At 46.9% G+C, this 18256-nt stretch overlaps 1 protein-coding gene and 2 non-coding genes across 5 annotated transcripts in view; all 3 read left to right on the forward strand.

The window, feature by feature from the left end:
• Positions 1-18256, forward strand: part of ATG16L1 (autophagy related 16 like 1) — a 36300-nt gene that overhangs the window by 12564 nt on the left and 5480 nt on the right. The window contains exons 6-14 of one of the 3 annotated variants that reach the window (XM_023259819.2): positions 1959-2024; positions 4030-4116; positions 4774-4830; positions 5046-5093; positions 5746-5848; positions 8675-8780; positions 12161-12231; positions 12956-13027; positions 18135-18255. In XM_023259819.2, coding sequence (XP_023115587.1) covers positions 1959-2024; positions 4030-4116; positions 4774-4830; positions 5046-5093; positions 5746-5848; positions 8675-8780; positions 12161-12231; positions 12956-13027; positions 18135-18255 — 731 coding nt within the window. The remainder of the gene's footprint in view (positions 1-1958; positions 2025-4029; positions 4117-4773; positions 4831-5045; positions 5094-5745; positions 5849-8674; positions 8781-12160; positions 12232-12955; positions 13028-18134; position 18256) is intronic. The other 2 variants (XM_023259820.1, XM_023259821.1) reach the window with 2 other exon arrangements.
• On the forward strand, positions 6787-7061 carry LOC111562163. Its single transcript, XR_002745207.1, has one exon.
• Positions 17386-17611, forward strand: LOC111562164. The gene has a single exon (XR_002745208.2).

Consider the following 18256-nt stretch of genomic DNA (forward strand, 5'->3'; position numbering starts at 1 on the left):
CAGTGATTTTGTAAGATTTTATTCTTAATATGTACAACCAACATGGGCAACATGAGGCTTGAACTTACAACCCCAAGATCAAGAGTCACATGCCCTGCGACTGAGCGAGCCAGGTGCCCCCATGTTCACTTTAAGTAAAATAGCTCGGCCTCTGCTGTGGAGTCCTTAGGCAGCTTCAGGGTGGTGAGCTCCCCTGGGATGCCTGGAAGTCATAGTGTTGCCTGTTGAACACCTGCCCAGGGAGAGGCAGGCAGGATGAGGAGCTTGGTCATCACAGCGGATGGGAGAATAATACAGACTTCGGTTGAGAGCGGGATGAGAGCATGTTACATGTGTGCTCTAGTTCCTTCCTTTGGAATGTCCTCCTGCGGATATGCTGTCGGGGGTATTACCATCTGATTGCGTAGGCAGGGCCCGGGCTTTCTTTTCATTACTTTGCTTAGACTTTACTCCTTAGAAATTTTCCCTCCTTCCTGCCAATCCCCAGGTTAGATGTCCTCCTCCTAGCAGCCTTTGTTTACCTGATAGCGTGGCCCATTCCATGTTCTGACGTAGCTGTTCATGCTCTGCTGAGGTCTGTCCTCATGGTCAGGCACAGCGGCTGCTGTGTCACACACACTCAGGGGGTATCCAAGGAGGACGTTTCTTTTTGGCTCCTCTAATGAAGGCCGGGCTGCTGGTGTTCTCTCCTCCCTGTGACCCTCAGTCTGTCCTATGTCCCTTGCTTGCAGCAGGTGCCTTTCCAGTAGAGGAGGGTCACACACCCCACCCTGACATCCCAGTTTCCCTCAAAGGTATCTCTTTCAGCTAAGAAGAAATTATTAAAGTTTGTCATTTGTCCTGTTCTCGTCTTCCAGGTAGAAAATTAAGAGTGTGATGCACTTTCTTAAGCTGCAGCGTCATCCCTTCCCAAGATTCAGATATGCTACCTAGGGAACTTTTCCCCGTTTTGAGAATTAGCGCTGTGATCGAAGCTTTACAAAAAGTTCCAGCAGAATTCTTGGCTGGGGCTTGATAGCAGTGCTAGAATTCTGCATTGGGGGATCTCCACATAAAGGCTAAAAACCACAAGAGATGAACTTGCCGTGGAAAAGAAAACGAGGCCAAGGTTAAAAGTTAGGGAGATCTTGAATTTAGGACTTGGGGAAAGACAAGAATTGTTCTGAGAAAAGGAAATAGTGGACTCAGCTGCTGACCACATTAAATTTTGTCTGCAGCCGAGACGTCTTGTGTCCAGCCCTGGTCAGTTGAAGCCATGTGCGTTCTGACAGTTCAAGAATCTCCTACCTCAGTTTCCTTATCTGTAAAATATTGCTTAATTTCAAAGCATTGTTAACGATTAAATGAGTTAAAACCTGGAAGTAATAATACCAAGCCAAGCAGAAGTAAATTCTAAGTAAATCTTAACTGTTACCATTCATGCTCTGGGTACATTGCTGCAGAAAGCCAGCTCTAGACCACCACTAACCCTGGATAAACCTGGTGTGCCTTTATGTCCTGAGAGGCCCCGGGCCATGACAGGCAGGCTTCTCCCTTGCTAGTTCATTCACTGTTTTCTCTAAGAACATAATCCCTCTTCTGGGCTTTGCTCTGGAATCCCTTAAGATAGGGTTCCTTACTGATGTTACTGGTGTGGGCTTGGGACTTTGGTAGCTTTGCCCAGGGCAGTTATGTTACTGTATTTTATTTTTGAGTTTATTTATTTTGAGAGGGAGAGCGAGAACCCCAAGCAGACCCTACACTGTCAGTGCAGAGCCCGACGCAGGGTTCGAGAACGTCAGATCATGACATGAGCTGAAAAGAGACGCTGAACAGACTGAGCTGCCCAGGTGCCCCCCAGGGCAGTTATTTTAAATGCGCTGGATATTCAGATGTGTTATTAGAGCTAGAAGTTTATTGAGAGCTGAAACCCCATGCTTTCTTCAAGCAGATATAACCAGTGGGCTTTGTTTTAATAGGCGGCGGCAAGCCCGGCTGCAGAAAGAGCTTGCAGAAGCGGCAAAAGAACCTCTACCCGTTGAACAGTAAGTAGAGATATTCCCGTCAAAACTGTGCTGTTAGTAATTTGATTCACTCTTTTTAAATGACTTTGTAATGTTTTTATTTCTATAAAACCGTGTTATGGATTAGTGGAAAGAAAACTAAAAGATTTAAGGGAGCCGATAAGAACCTACTCGTTACCTCCCAGGAGGCACCTCTAGTGTATGCTCCTCATCAGCCATGAGCGCGAGGTCTGACTTCCCTCACTCTGAACAGGTGACTGCTGCCTGCCTGCTGCTTTCCTCTCGACACTTTGATCCATTTTCTACCCCTCGTCGGGCCTGTTGCCCTGTATTGCCGGGCTGGGGTTCTATCTCTTGCTCTCGGTTCTTGGTTGGTGACTCCTGTAGGAGAAAGGTGTTCATACCGAGGCCCTGCTTTAGATTTAGAATATGTACATTTCTTCTGTACTCTCAGATGTGGAAAATAAATCTGCAGTGTATTTTCCTGAAACTACAAAAAAAATGATTGACCTAGAAATGACAGCTTTTCCGGAAACTACAAAAAATGATTGACCTAGAAATGACAGCTTATGGAAGCTGTTTATGCTGCCCCCTGATTGCAGCATAAAGAGGTGGCTGGGCGTGACACGACTCAGGTCCCGCATACTGCCCAGGATCTCACAGAACAGAGCTGAGCAAACCTAACCTAGGGGTGTCTGACTATAGAGGCCTGTTCTTAGTCTCTGTGCTTCCCACTCAGTAGGATTTCTGGGTCAAAGTCCGTGTCTATCTTTGAAGGGTTTCGATTACCAGTTGCCACATCCTGGTGTTTTCTTAGGGCCCTGGGCCTTTGCACCGTCTGAGTGTCTTCACGTTGTAGTATCTGAAAGTATTCACATAGGGTCAGCTCACGTTTGCTGCTCTGTTGTCGCCCTTGTGTGAACACGAGTGACTCCCCCAACCCACAACCTCGAAGAAAAGAAAGGCCAGCCTTGTTCTCTTTCTTCAGGCCTGCCTTTGGTCTCCCGACATCCCTGCCAAGACTGGGGTCAGTTGCATGGAGTCCTAAAATCAATAGCCAAGGAAAATGAATTTACTTTGACTTGGTTTAATTTGCTTGGTAACAAGTTCAGTATATATTTACATAATCCAGATAATCATGGAAAAATCTTGCTTTCAAGTTCTAAGGAGTCCAGATATTAGGTGATAAAGTCTTGGGTTGTTAGGTTTTATTACTTTACTTCTCCGTGAAGATTGCAACTCGGCAGGAGGTCATTAAGACCAAAATAATTACTTGCCTTCCCCTGAACCAGGAAGGGGAGGGGAGTGCCTTCCAGAGGCACTTTGTATCCAGTGGGATAAACAACAGTGCCTTTCTGTGGTTTGATTATCTTGTGGGACATGCGATAGACTGACTCCCAAGATGTCAGAAGGACCAAGTGTTTGAACACAACCACAAAATACCCAGAGTCAAAAATGAATTGGGTTTAGATTTTGCTTTCCCGTTTTTTAGTATGAAAGCACTGTTTGAACCCGATAGTAACGCAGCCGCTGATTTCATTGCTCTTCCAGTAGTCCTTCGTGTCCCCCTGGGCCTCCTGCCTACACTGCCCTTTTCTTTCTTGTACTCCATACCTGCCCCGGCCGTCCTCTGTGCCGCTCAGCCCATCTCACGGGACTGTATCGGGAGCACTGCAGCTGTGAGCCAAACTTCTGGAAAGACTGTCCCTTGGCGCGCCATGTTGTTACAGACTTACTAAACCATTGTCGTTGCCTGCTGAGTGAGAGCTGCGTTCACACCTCACAGGATCAAAAGATCACTTTTCAAGTTATTTCCAGCTGCAATTCTGGATTTGATTTCAGCAGGTTAAATGTTTCTCTTAGTACGTTCAGAGCGTGGCCGCCCCTGGTCCTCCAGATAACCCTTGACCGTCTCCGAGGCGCACAGGCCGTGACTAGGCGATGGTGACAACATTCGTAGAGCGGACTCGCCTCGGAGCTCCTGGTGAGCAGAATCAAAGACTCTGCCCCTTGCCTTTCTTTCCAGGGATGATGACATTGAAGTCATCGTGGATGAAACCTCTGATCACGCCGAGGAGACTTCTCCTGTGCGAGCCATCAGCAGAGCGGCCACGTAAGTGGATGGGGTGGGCCGGGAGAGGAGAGCTCGAGCCACAGTCTGACAGCACATTTGTGGCCAGGACATGAGCAGCCTGATGCATCCAGGGCCCTCGCTGGAGCGCCCGGCCCCCCGTCCTAGGCATGGAGCGTGCGGGCTCCTGAGTGTCCCCGTCTTCCTCAGGTCACCTCTTAATGGGAGACAAGCTGTCCCTTCGTGCTGCCACTAGCTGTGAGGGGAGGCAGAAAAGAGTGTAGTGGCTTTCTGCAGGAGGGACAGGGACACCTTGTTGGGCAGATCAGACTGCTTACTTCTTACTTGGGTTCCAGGATTTTTTCTCTTTGCTAGAGCAGAACTGAAAGGGTGGGGATTGGTTATTTACAGACCCCTTGAGGTCAGATTAACTGTGTCCTTGTCTAACGCACGATTTCCAGGACAGTTAACTTAATGTGTGGGAACCTTGTTTCTTTTAAAACTTGGAAGCTAAGTCCTCCCTCCTGCCTTCCCACTGTTTTCTGGTGGTTTGCTCCTCTGAAGGGTTTCTCAGCTGGGGTTTGGGGACTCCATGGGAAACATACTCCCAGATGTCTATTTTTGTGGACTGTGTTTTATTGATGAATGATTTGGGCAAAATGTTTCTAAGGTTTAAACCTATGCTCCCCTCCTCTTTAGTAAGCGACTCTCGCAGCCTGCTGGAGGCCTTCTGGATTCTATCACTAATATCTTTGGGTAGGTTAGAAAACCTTCACCTTTCCTTGTTAAATGTGTGTGGATATTCATAAGTATTATGTAGGATTTATCACCATTTTAAATGTACACCAAAATTTCAGTGGTGCTGAGTAGACAGACGCTTTAATTTCAGCTTTTCACTTAGCTTCTTCCTTTTCTCCTCCATTTTCTTTATCTTACTCCCGCTGCGTGCTGATCTCTGGCCTTTCCTTTAGTCTGTCCGAGTCTCCCCTTTTGGGACATCACTCTTCTGATGCTGCCAGGTGAAAATACTACCCTCTCTTGGCCCGGCATGCGAGCGTGGCTCCTTGATAATCGTAATCGTGCTGATCACCGCTTCACCATCCCCCACCGCCCACCCCTCCCCGCCATGGTCGGATGTGCATGTGCACCCAGGCCGCTGTGCATGCTCCTAGGAGCGCTTCACCCTTTTGAGCAGGCGCTAGGTTGAGCTCTTTACCCAGCAGTCATGCTCTCATCCCTCTCTCCTTTGGCATGCATTCGACTCCTCCTTGGCCACGGTGTACGTTGAGGGTGATTATAAGTAGGCATAGAGGTCACCTTGAAGTCATCTTACAAAAATACAGATGAGCTCCCTCTGAGCGGGCAATTACAATATGTTGAAAACGTTTCGTAGCAGTTTATTGACTGGGAAGCAATAGTTTGGGATTGCTTTTCGGTGTTGGGTTTTGGAGTCCATGAGTTAGCAAGCCGGAGAGTACAGGTATGTGCTGGAGATCTGTCCGGGTGTCATTTGGGTGAGGGTGCTTCTGATCGGGTGCATCACTCTGTGGTTTGGAGAGTCTAGGAGGGAGAAGAAGCTACTGCCAAAAGTCATCTGTGAAGCCCTTCTGGGCGTTTGGTGGACATTAAACCCTGTGCAGTCCTAATAGTTTCCTTTATGTTACTTCTTAGGAGGCGCTCTGTCTCTTCCTTTCCAGTTCCCCAGGATAACGTGGATACTCATCCTGGTTCTAGTAAAGAAGTGAGGGTGCCAACGACCGCCATATGTGTCTTTGTAAGTATGGTTTAACCCCACTCCCAGCAAGCTTTGTATGGTAACAGAGCCTGACAGTTAAAGGATCCATTCTGTGCTGTAGCTAAGTTTCCTACCATTTTATTTGTAGCAATAGCGAGCTCTTACTCCTGTTGGCTCTGTCTGAAGGAAGGGATTGATACATTTTGCTTAGGTTCAGGGGGCAGGATTTATTGTAACCATTCTCTAATATAGGACTGGCTGAGAGAAATTGGTAACATGAGAGATGGGAAAAGGGAGAAGTGATTAGGGTTGGTGAGAAGTTACAGTCATGCATGTAATTGTCGTCACCAGTTGGCTTCCATCTGGAATGGAGATTCTGGTCAGTAGTCTGTTTTAGAAGGTTGATAAGGGCAGCTGTTTGCTTCATGAATCTGCCCAAACCCATGTGACTTGCGATTGTTAGGAGGAATAAGGTTGGAAGCAGGAGACTGTCCTGGGCAGAGGCCACTCGATAGCCGGACTGTCAGCTGGAGTTCAGAGCTGGGTGCTAGTACCGAGGAGTAATTAGGTCCCCACTGGGGTGATTGAGCAGCACTGGGCCCAGCTTGGAGAAACACAGAGTACCTGGCTCAGGGCCAGCAGGCAGGAGGCTGGTGGGGACCGAAAGGCAGAGCAGGGCCCAGGTAGCTGGGCTGACTCTTGGATTGCATGGGGTGAGTTAGAGGAGCTCGCTTTCAGGGTAGAGAAAGACACGCTGTCAAAATGGGATGAAATTTATATGGGGGAAACTTTCAGTTCCAGGCATAAGGAGGAACTCGGGAGGTTTCCACACCGCAAACTGGTTGAGTGGTTTAACCACCTTGTATGTTGTCAAGGGAGTCTCCCTCTCGATGAGGAGTTGAACTGAGACAGTCAAGACCCCTTCGGTTTCTCCTCCACCCCTGCGATTCCCTGACAGGCCCTAGGCACCCTGCGGAGGTCAGTGATGATTGGTAAAAGGTCTGATTGCACTAAACATCACAGCCCCTTCCCTGCCCTCACCTCCCAGCAGCCCATTGTTTCCTCCTGTCACATTTAAGTCATGTGTACGGGGTAATGGAGCAGCTGATAGTTTGGGATTCTGTCAGTGTGTGTTTCTGAGAGTGGACAGTTCACAGCTGACAAATATCCGACAGAACCAGCCGTGCAGGAGATTGAAGAGTGGCAGCTATGGGTGTGATGGTGCATGATCTCAAGTTTTCAATCTGAGACCTCCCAAGTAGAAAGCATAAAGAAGGAAAAGGAAGGGAGTCACATGGAGGCAAAAAAGGTTGGTCCCCCTACAGCTTTTCAGCAATTCAGAAGGGCTGAGGTGGGGGTGTCATCACCAGGGAGAATAATAGTAAGACAGTAATAAAGTGATGTTTCTATCGCCATCAGTTAATGGTCATGTTTCTGATAATATTTCAAGCATCTTTTTCAGTCCCAAGCAAATGTGACAGATTCTGTCTTCCCAAAATGATGTTTTCGGCAAGTGATTAATGACTTGGCTTGTTTGTTGGTTGGTTGGTTGGTTTGAAGTTTATTCATTTATTTTGAGAGACAAAGGGGGAGGGGCAGAGAGCGAGAATCCCAAGCAGGCTCGGTGCTCAGTACAGAGCCCGACGCTGGGCTTGATCGCACGACCCACACGATCGTGATCTGAGTCCATATCAAGAGTCAGATGCTTAATTGACTGAGCCACCCAGGCACCCCAGTGATCTACTACTTGTAATCCGTGTTTTCCAGTCTTTTTTTTTCTCCCTTTTAATTATAGAGATTTTCAAATCCAGAAAAAGAATTCCGGTACCATCATCTGTCAGGCAGCTCTAGTTAGCCACGTTTGCCAGTCTTACTCTCTCGCCCACACACTTTACCGGAGTAGTTCATCCACAAAGGTTGCAGCGTCTGTAGTCTTTGAAGAGAGGTTTTAGTGAATCTTCTCATATTCTTTTCTTCCATCTTAGGAGAGGATGCTTTTACTCCGCTTCCCTTCCCATCCTGAACACAGAAAACATGCCACCTTTTCAGATTATTTGTTCTAGTTTGAATGCCAGTCTCAAAAATTTCCCTGTGAAGAATTTAAATTCTCCCAAAGTAACACCTATTTTATTGAAGGCCTTCTCGAGGTCAGGCACGGTCCTAGGTCACAAAACCTGCGGAAGTCTTTTCCTGTTTAGGGGCAAACTGAGGCTTCGGGAAGCTAAGAAACTTCGCCGAAGTCACCCTGCTAGTACACATTAGAGAGCCATGTTTCCAGAACTGAATAGAATCCCCCCGTTACACTGATGTGTGTTGTAGCAGCAGGAATGGCATCCACTCGTATCAGGACTCCATGTTCAGATTACTCCTACAAGGAAAACCATAAAGGCTTTTTTTTTTTTTTTTTTTTTTTTTAAATCATGAGAAGTCATGCTGTACTTCCACTAGATAAAGAGTTTAGTATGTGGCGTTAATATAATCTGGACCAAAAAAGAGGCAGTTAAAATCAGAGGCTTACTTTTAAGCTATGAAGATCATAGAATATAGATTGAAATTGCATTTTTCTTAAGAAGAAATAAAATTAAGGCAAAGACAAACTTTATGCAGTGAATCTACACAGATTTTGATTCCTTTTTAAGAAGGTTGCTCTGTATTTAAAAAATGGAACTGTAACAAGAATAAAATGGTAGCAGAGTCTCGGGGAACCCTAGGCTAGGAATCCAAGTTAGTTTATGAGTGATCTCCTTTATTTATGGATAAATGTCTAACACCTTTGGTTAGGCATCCAGAATGTTCGTTTGTATTGGGCTCCCTCTTCTCGAGAATGACAGTGATTGGGGTTGAAGCAGGGTGCTTGTCTTGCAGGACGCTCATGATGGGGAAGTCAACGCTGTGCAGTTCAGTCCAGGCTCCCGGTTGCTGGCCACAGGAGGCATGGATCGGAGAGTTAAGCTTTGGGAAGTGTTTGGAGGTGAGACCTGAAGAGTGAGAGAGGGAGGCTGTGTTGGGGACATCTGGTTGACCTTGCTTTCAGGCAATCTTTGAATTGTTCATCTTCTCAAAATATACAGTATTTTGTGTAAGGGATCATCTGACCAAAGCAGCATTACCATCTCAGACATTACAGCCAAGTGGCCGTTGCTCTGAGTTTTTAAGTAGTGACTAGAAAATGCTGTTAAGTTACAGATACGTTCGTGTTTGCATTTTCTCAGATACGTACTAGAATATTTTCCAAGATAGCACAGGTTTTAAAAGGAAAATAAAAAGTCTTAAAGTTTTAGACTTTATAATTAAACTACGCATTGAGCTAAAGTGTGTGCATTTAATAACACAAGTGGCCTTGGCCTGGGGGAAAATGACTGAGGTCATATCTAAGCTTGGGAAGAAAAAGAGGGGTGTATCTCCCAGGAAAAAATGTATTTAAGGAGCAGCTTATCATCAAGAGCCCAAAGATCAACACCCAGTCTCTTTGATTAGACCTTGTTTCCGAAGTGACCTCTGAGTACTCAGAAATGCAGTGGCGTTAGAACAGGAAATGGGGCTTAATGAAACCATCTCTTAGACTTCTGAAGCTGGGGATAGCTCAGTTTCAGCATTTTGAGATTTAGTTAGCTACTCCTGGTTTTTTTTTTTTAATAAAGCAAGGTCAAGGGATAAGGCTGAAGGTGTTAGTAAGAACCAGTTTGTCAAGTTTCTGCAGTTGTAGCACACGCACGCTCGCTGTCCAGCAGTGAGTAGCTCCAGGATGCCCTGGTCTCTATCGTTTCCCCCGATCCTCACAACAGCCCTGTGCAGTTTGAAAGGTACGTGTCGCCCCTACTTGACAAGACGAAAACAGGAAGACTCAGAGACCCTACTTGATTTGCGTTGTTGGTTTACATGGCTGATAACTGATCGGTGAGGCAAGGGAGGGGCACAGCCGGGACCTGACCTGGGTCCTGTGACTGCGGAGCCCTCGCTCTTCCCACTGCGGCCTCCCTTTAGCTGTAGAGCTGCTAAGCCTGTGTTGCTGCTTTTAGTGTGTTCAGAGCAAGAGCAATCTATTGATCCCTTTGGTTATAACAGATTATCAATAAAGCACCAAACTTGTGTGCTCTGCCCCCCCCCCCCACAAGAAAGTGACTAATTGAATTCCTGGCAGTTACAGCTATTTGAAGGCCATCAAGATTTGTGCCGTTTTACCCAGAAACACCTTATGAATGATAATTGCGGGAACTGTTGGGAAGACAACAGTAAAGCTATAGAGTAATAATGGAAATTTTATGAGATTTGGTTTTTTAAAATCTTAGGTAGATAGCTGTTTTTTGTTTTTAATTTTTTTATGTGTATTTATTTATTTTTTTAATTTTTTTTTTTCCAACGTTTATTTATTTTTGGGACAGAGAGAGACAGAGCATGAACGGGGGAGGGGCAGAGAGAGAGGGAGACACAGAATCGGAAACAGGCTCCAGGCTCTGAGCCATCAGCGCAGAGCCCGACGCGGGGCTCGAACTCCCGGACCGAGAGATCGTGACCTGGCTGAAGTCGGACGCTTAACCGACTGCGCCACCCAGGCACCCTATGTGTATTTATTTTTGAGAGCAAGAGACAGAGTGTGAGTGGGGGAAGGGCAGAGAGCGAGGGAGACAGAGAATCCGAAGCAGGCGCCAGGCCCTGAGCTGTCAGCACAGGGCCTGATGCGGGGCTCAAACCCACGAACTGTGAGATCATGACCTGAGCCAAAGTCGGATGTTCAACTGAGCCACCCAGGCGCCCCAGTAGTCCGTTTTGATTGTGCCTTGTGATTAAATAAAAATCACCCTAGAAATATTTTTTACTTCTGAGTCAATAAAAGCACCTATAAGAAAATGAGAACCAACCTTTAGTAACAGTGTTACATTTTTGCTGCTGAAGAGGAAGTAAACGCTAATGGAAATTATGAAATAGTTTGAGGGGGTCCTGTTTTTTACCCTTTTAAAATATCAGAATAACTGCAGTTTCTGCCCAGTAGGAACATTTGTCCTTGCTCAGTCTATAAAAAGCACAAGCTCCATCGGGAATTATTTATATAAATACTGTTGACATAGCGTCCCTTGGTGTCTTCTAGATAAAAGAGCTTTGGTAAGGTCTTTTTGGTCATTTGAGATCATGTAGAATAGCATTTATTGATCCTTTCTTACATTTTGGCCTGTGTCAACTGCCAGAGAAATAGACCAATATCTTGGGCATAAGCCAAAGAGATATTTCTTAGAATTTACAGTAATATTTTTGTAAAGATCTAATCTAAATAAAGACCTTAATTAGTGGATGTTGGCCTCTTTTTGACTTTTGAAAATCTAATGAAAGGTAGGATCAATAAAAGGCATTAAATGTGCTATACAGGTATTTTGCAGATAAATTCAGAAGGAGGGATTCGCGAAGCCCTCAGTAATCCTGACCCTAAATATTTGACAGCTCCAGACCAGTATTTATATCATAGTTTTTACCAGTAAGAGAAAAGGCTGTTCTTTGTAATGGTCCCTATTTTGTGCTCCCCTTTTATGAATTTGATTTGAATGGTTCCCTAATTGTTTCTCTGGACTTGTCATCGTTAAGCTGCTCTTTAAAAAAGGAACTTAGTCACATCATCTTGAGACTCGTACTCTTACAAGTTTGTGCCTGCATCATTAAAGTTTCTGCGTGGGTGGCCAGAGCTGTGTGAAAGCAGGACCCGGGCACGTGGCTGGGCCTGTTGTGAAGGCGGCTGGGGAGAGGGGAGCCTTGACAGGCAGTGGGATTGCCAGAATCTTAGGTTCCCGGAGACAGAGTAAGCATAAGGACAAATTCCAGAAACTCCAAACTAGCTTTACTGGCATTCTGAGGACTAGCCAGTTACACAACTAAAAAAAGAAATTCTTTGCAGCTCCGAATGAGAATTATCACATGGATCCTGAAAATTTAGTGGTCAGCTTCTACAGAAGTGATAGCTCAATTGACGCGAATACTGATCAAACCCAAAGACGTATTTATCTGAATTAGAAACATTTTACTCAGAAGTACCAGAACTAAAACTCAGTCTCTAGGTGCATTGACATGTCTTTAAAATTCCCGCATCTACCTCTTTGTAAAGGGAATTAATGACTCTGAATTTCTTGAAAAGACCAACTGAATGCATGCGAACTGCTAAGCTCTGCGTCCATGTACACATGCATCGTCCTTCCAGCTGACTAGCTGTGTATTTGTCCTGCTATTCTTAGACTCTGCGTCAGTGCAGGAAAGCTGCTGTTATGAGCCTGTAATTGGTTTCCATTGTGTTTCAGGTGCCCCATTGTAACTTCAGTATTGGCTTTACTCTTTCTTTCATTTCTTTCCTCAATCTTTCTTTTTTTCCAGATAAATGTGAGTTCAAGGGCTCCCTGTCCGGCAGTAATGCAGGAATTACAAGCATTGAATTTGACAGTGCTGTAAGTATATAGTATCCGGGGAAATGGGTGAGTTTAGAAGGTCTTAGGAAAAATGTAAGACATCTGGTTCTTGGAGTTTAACTCAAATGGTTTGTCTGCTGTTCTCTATCTTAAGTGATATCAGTGATAGGTCAGGATGCAGGTAGATTATCAGTTCTTTGCTGGCTGTGACTGTGATGAAGATGTGGGGGCGGGGGGGTCAGGTCTGCTGTGCCCCAGCCTGTCATTGTCTCTGCAGACTTGATAAAGGCCGTGGCTGAAGTCCCAGCGGTGCAGGTGGAGGGGAGAGGGGGTCTGGCCAGATGTATCAGAGATGCGTGGGTCTCCGAGGACAGTAGTTAGGAGATTGAGGGAGGGGAGAGCCAGGGCCTCTGGGCTCTGCAGCTTGGACAGTGTGTAGAGAGCATTGGTATTTGGGGTTACTGAAGGGGGTGGTGGGAGCACTAGTGAACTCAAGAGGACAAGTTCCAGGCTGAGCTGGAGGGTCTGCAGCATTCTGATGGGATGGGATTGAGCAGACTCAGGAGAAAAGTGGATTTACCAAAATTGGTGGGTTGACAGAATCCTGGGGATAACGGTTGGTATTCCACATCAGGTGTGCAGCTTTTAGGCATCTGAACCTTTCCTGGACCTGATTCTTGGGGAATTTGTATTGTGTGGACTGAGATCTTCTAATTCGTCTAAAATTTGTCTCCCCCCTCCCCACTCTCCCTCATTCCCATAGGGATCTTACCTCTTAGCAGCTTCAAATGATTTTGCGAGTCGAATCTGGACTGTGGATGATTATCGGTTACGGGTAAGACTCAATTAAGAAAGCTAATATCTCCAAACTCCCATGAGGTTCTCTAGGGACAAAATGTAGGAAATGGCAGGTTGATTAATGAGGAGAATCGTGTTTTCCTGAAAATCATACTTGATTCCCTCTGCCCTTTTCCCTTTCTCCCTTGGGAAAATTTACATTTCCACATTACGTTCTTTCTTAGTCCAAGATTCAGTTTCAGAATATTTGCAGCAGGAAACCCTCACATTTCACATGAAAGTCTCCGTGTTCCTGTTCAGAACAGGTGCCTTGGGTACGTGTCACTTTTAGCTGAACTTCAGCGATCCTGACACCATTGTATAAATTGTGTTTGTTAGGGGCTCTAAAACTTAATAATCACTTCACAGAGTATAGCTGAAAGTAGGACGTAGGAATGCATATGGATGCACTTAGGACAGCGATCATAACCAGGCTGGGAGACAGGTGTGAGAGAGAGGGAGAAGGACAGGTTTGGACATGGAGGGGTTTGCCCTGGAACCCAGAGTTGCCAAGAAGTTGCTTGGCCTCCACAACAAAGACCAAAACTTGATGGTTCTATCACTTTTGTTCTTTTTTTTTTTTTTTTAAGTTTATTTATATTTGAGAGAGAGTGAGAGAGGACAAGCAGGGGAGGGACAGAGAGAGAGGGAGACTGAGCCCGATGCAGGGCCTGATCCCACGAACCGTGAGATCATGAGCCGAAACGAGGAGTCAGACGCTCAACTAACGGAGCCACCCAGGTGCCCCTGTCTCGCTTTTGTTCTAATGAAAAACAAGTAGCTTAATTTGGAGACGTTCCGTTTTTCTTCTTAAGCTTGAAGCAGTTTTCACATGAGCTCATGAAAGGCTGTTGACAGGTAAGGTGGAGAATGCACTTTTTATGAAGAAAAAGGCTTGATTCAAGCTTTCGTATGTCAGCCCCCATGAAAAGTAGGACATGATGTTATAACCTCGAGATAAATCGCAGAGAGGTGGGGAGCTGCTGCAGAATGGTCCATTGGGTAGGTGCCGGTCGTCTGATTTGAAGACGCAGCCACGCGGCGGGAAGAATCTTCAGAAATGCACGGTTACCGTATCACGCAGGCTGTCCGTTTTCTTTAAGGAGCTGTATGGAAAATCCCCAGTACTAGATGGTAGTCGGGACCTCCCGGGTGAGAATTCGTCATTCTCAGTTGAAAGAAGACCCAAGGCTGCACGTGCCAAGTGTGGGATGTGAAGGTGACAGAGATGATGTTCCCTTGTGAAAGCTGGAGAGCTTTCAGGCATGTTCTCGACTGAATGGAAGAACAGGGAGGTGGGCGGCTGGGCGCCCGCGGACGGGGCTGGACTCTGCTCAAGCGGTGCTCACTGCTGTTCAGGCGTTTGAACAAGCTTTTAGTTCAGGCCCTGTAGTTCTGCGCCCTCAACGCGGCCTCGCCTGTTCTCGTGGCAGCATTGTAATCCACATACCGTGTGCTCTACTCTGTTCCCTGTCGATCACTTACTGGACATTTGGGACAGGGTTGAATACCTCTGGAGTCCTTAATTTGCCTAAAGGAAAAGGGATCTCTTCTGGAGTGGCTCTTACGTGTTAGGCCCAGCACTGAGATATGTTGTATACATTACTGCTTTTTAACTGCCAGGGGCACAAGGTGAGGTGTGTAGGTATGTGAGGAAACTGAGGCTCAGGCCCACAAAATTGCCTAAGGTCACACAGTTAACAGATGAGAAGATGCAAGTTGGAACTGAAGGCCTGTACTCTTCTCTGTGTTTGATTGACCTGGGTTATTCTAGTACCTCCGGAGACTGAGGTATAGCAAAACTGTCTAAGAGTGAAGAGGGACATACAGTCTTCCTTACATTGTAGGCCCTTGAGGAGAAAAGCAAACAGTTGAGTTGTCGGCCAGTTGCGTAGGATGATATTGTTCATTGGTGGAAGAGTTCTGCTCAGGTGGGCGGAAATAAGAAAGGGACTTGGAGGCAGGAGCTAGACCTGGAAGACAGAGGTCACGATGTTGGCACACTCTTTTCAAGTGAGCTGGCTTACAGAGGTGGGCTGGGTTCCACTGGAGAGATGCTCACGGTGCTGGGGCACCAAGCCTAAGCTGGGGTTGCTGACAGGTTGGGGAGCTGGTGCCAGGATGGTTAGCCTCCTTCGCTGAGCTAGCTGGCTTTGAGGGCCTCTGGTCAGCTCTCGGTAAATGTGTGGTGAAGATCGGGAGGCCTTTTTAAAGATTGTCTGTGCCCAGCAAAACCACATGAAACTCTTAACCACGCTCCAGGAAATAACGGGCTCCCTGTTGTAGGAGGTTCTGGCTTCTACATAGATAGACCCTAGTTAACACAAGATATCGGAAGACATGAATGGAGGGAGCCCCACGTTCCGAAATTCAGGATCCAGGCCTTGGTCGGTCGGTATCTCCTTAGCTTTTATGGTAAGGGAATGGTGTTTAGGAGAGACCAGAATGCAGGGAGCAATTGGTTGAGTGTTTACTGTAAAATCCTTGTAGCAAGGGTATCCTAGAAACAGCCTGGTATTGAAAGGAGTCCATGACAGAGGACTCCCTTCAATCAAGCAGATGTTTTAGACCCCCTTAAAAATCCGGAAGGTCAGTGCAAAACTCCAATGTGACTTGAGCCAATGGATTTGAAGAACCCACCTGTTCGCTTCCCTAATGTTGACGTGGGAAAGTAACCACAGTGACAGGACTGGCTTTGTTTCAGGACCTCCCTCCTCAAGGTGTACATTTTTCTGGGGTCCGGTGCCGGCTTGATTGCGAGTCCGCCCTGAGGCACAGAGGCGCCTGGCAGAGCCCTTGCTCTGAGGGAGGCTCAGGCTGCTGTGACATCTGAACCCACTGCCCCATCTCTTAGGAGTCCCTGTTGAGAAGAGGATGATAAAAGCTAAAAGTGTTAAAATTAATGAAACATCAAAAACACCGAAAGGATAAAAATTTTACGTAAAACTGATCCATTTAAGAGAAGGACGTTTTAAATTATGCAAAAGAGCAAATGCTGTAGAAGCTACATTCCGTACCCCGGAGAGCATGGAGATGTGGCCTGTCAGCTGGATTTCCTCCAGGAACGAGGCTTGCAGCGGGCCAGACTTGGCCAACCTACGTACGAAGAGCCAGGAAGTAACAGTATCCCTTTTCTTTCTTCGAGGAGTCCATGAGTTTTATTCCGGGAAATTAGGGGAAAGCTGTGTGCTCGTAGCCATTCGTCGCAGCATCGTTTGCAATGACCTCGCGACTTCTAAAGTGATTCTAACCGTCCCGTGTAACCGTGAGCACTCTTCGGGGGTGCGGAAGGGATGAGCGCCAGGGCCCCCGGCCGTGAGGCCTTGTGCTTAGGTCACCTTGTTTGGTCCTTACCCGGACAGCGTGAGGAAGAGGGTGGTCTCCTGGCTGTTCCGGCCCCCGGGTGTTCAAAGCCAAAGCGTTGTGACCCCAAAGCCCGTGCACCTTCAGCTGTCACGTGAGAAACTGCTTGCACTACAATGTGAAAAGAGCAGTGGGTAAACTTCTAGGAGTACTTTGACATGAAATAGAAGAAAGTATTACGAACGTGGAGTTCACAAAAATGGGCGCGCTCGCACAGCCCATTCGTGAGCAGGGTCTCTCCAGTGTTGGCGAGCTGTGATTTTACTTCTGTAGTAAGAAGGAAATCGGTGAATGTGCCCTAAACTTTGGGTACTTTGTTGAAATAGTTCTTTGCTAAGAACTTAATTTCCGTAGTGTGAGGAGGACCTTCCCGAGTGTTTTGTCTCCCCACGATTCGTACAGACGGGATGGTGTGTGCCGAGTGGCGCCGTCGCTCCTGAACCGTAGTGAATGGAAGCCTCGTTGCTGGAGTTGTCTTGATCTTACGAGCAGGATCCGTGGGAGGTTTTTACACAGCCGCAGCCACAGCACAGCTGCCCCCTGGCTGGCAGCAGGCGTACGATGCCGTTCCAGCCTCAGAGTGGGAGAGAGGAGTCTTGGAATCCGTGCCAGCTTCTCCCTTCCTGAGGGAGGAGGACGCGCGGGCCTGCGTCTTCTGTTCCTGGGCTGAAGTGGCGCCGCTCCGCTGAGCAGGGTGGGAAGATTGGTTTGAAAAATTCCAGCACTAAACGCGTAACACAAAACTGAGATCTCCTCCTTGGGAGTTGGGGTTGAAACCCAGTAAGTTAGTTACCAGTTGTAGTAAGCATATTAAAGCTTTTCTTTTCTTTTCTTTTCTTTTCTTTTCTTTTCTTTTCTTTTCTTTTCTTTTCTTTTCTTTTCTTTTCTTTTTTCTTTATTAGTTAGATGGTTAGAAAAAAAAAAAACAAAAAACAATACCAGTGAGCCTTTGACAGTTTGCACACATAAGCATGTTGGCCCACACTGAAAAGAGGTCACCGATGAGTCGTGAACAGTCAGACTCCCCGGCTCCCCTCCCCTAACCCTTGGCCTCCCGTGGGGCTCCGATAGTGCTGTGATGGGCAGGGGGGGCTGCTGGCCCTAGGTGAGGCCTCAGTTCTGGGCTCCGTGGCCGGCACCCGACAGCCAGCCACAAAGGGGTTTGATTGTCGGGAGTGCTGGTGTCTGTGGTTCCCAGCTGACTTTTCAAGCTGAGATCTCTGATTGAAAAAAAACCCCAGGGGTTTTAATTGTTTATTTAAAGAGTCCTGATGTTTCCTTTTGTAAATTATGCCTGCAGGGAACCTGTCCTGACTTTAAATAGGGTCTGGACTTTCAGAGGCACTGGGTAAAACCCAGGCTTTTAGAATTTTGTAATTTGATATAAGCCAGCTTTACAGAAAAGCTACGAGAGTACTGAGGACTCGTGGCATCCGTCCCAGGGCTTATGTCAAAAAGGTACTCCAGCTGCCTGTCCCATTGTTTTGAAGATGGAGGCGTGTGACGTTTGTGCTGCTTTTGTTTTGTCTTGGAATGTGCTGGGAGATTTCTCCTCTTCCTCTGGATACCTCACCCCTGGGCAGCACCGAAAGACAGACTTTCTGGATGTTTTGCCGCACTCCATGACGTATCCTTTGGTCTGAGTCTTCCTGACCAGATCTCTGGGTGTGTTGAGAAGCTGGCTCTCCCGACGTCGTGCGTGTGTCCCCCAAGGCTCACCCCTGCTGTGTTCTCTCCCCTAGCACACGCTCACAGGACACAGCGGCAAAGTGCTGTCTGCCAAGTTCCTGCTGGACAACGCGCGCATTGTTTCCGGAAGTCATGACCGGACCCTCAAGCTCTGGGATCTCCGCAGCAAAGTCTG

This window comes from Felis catus, chromosome C1, assembly GCF_018350175.1.
Source record: "Felis catus isolate Fca126 chromosome C1, F.catus_Fca126_mat1.0, whole genome shotgun sequence".
Taxonomy (NCBI): Eukaryota; Metazoa; Chordata; class Mammalia; order Carnivora; family Felidae; genus Felis; species Felis catus.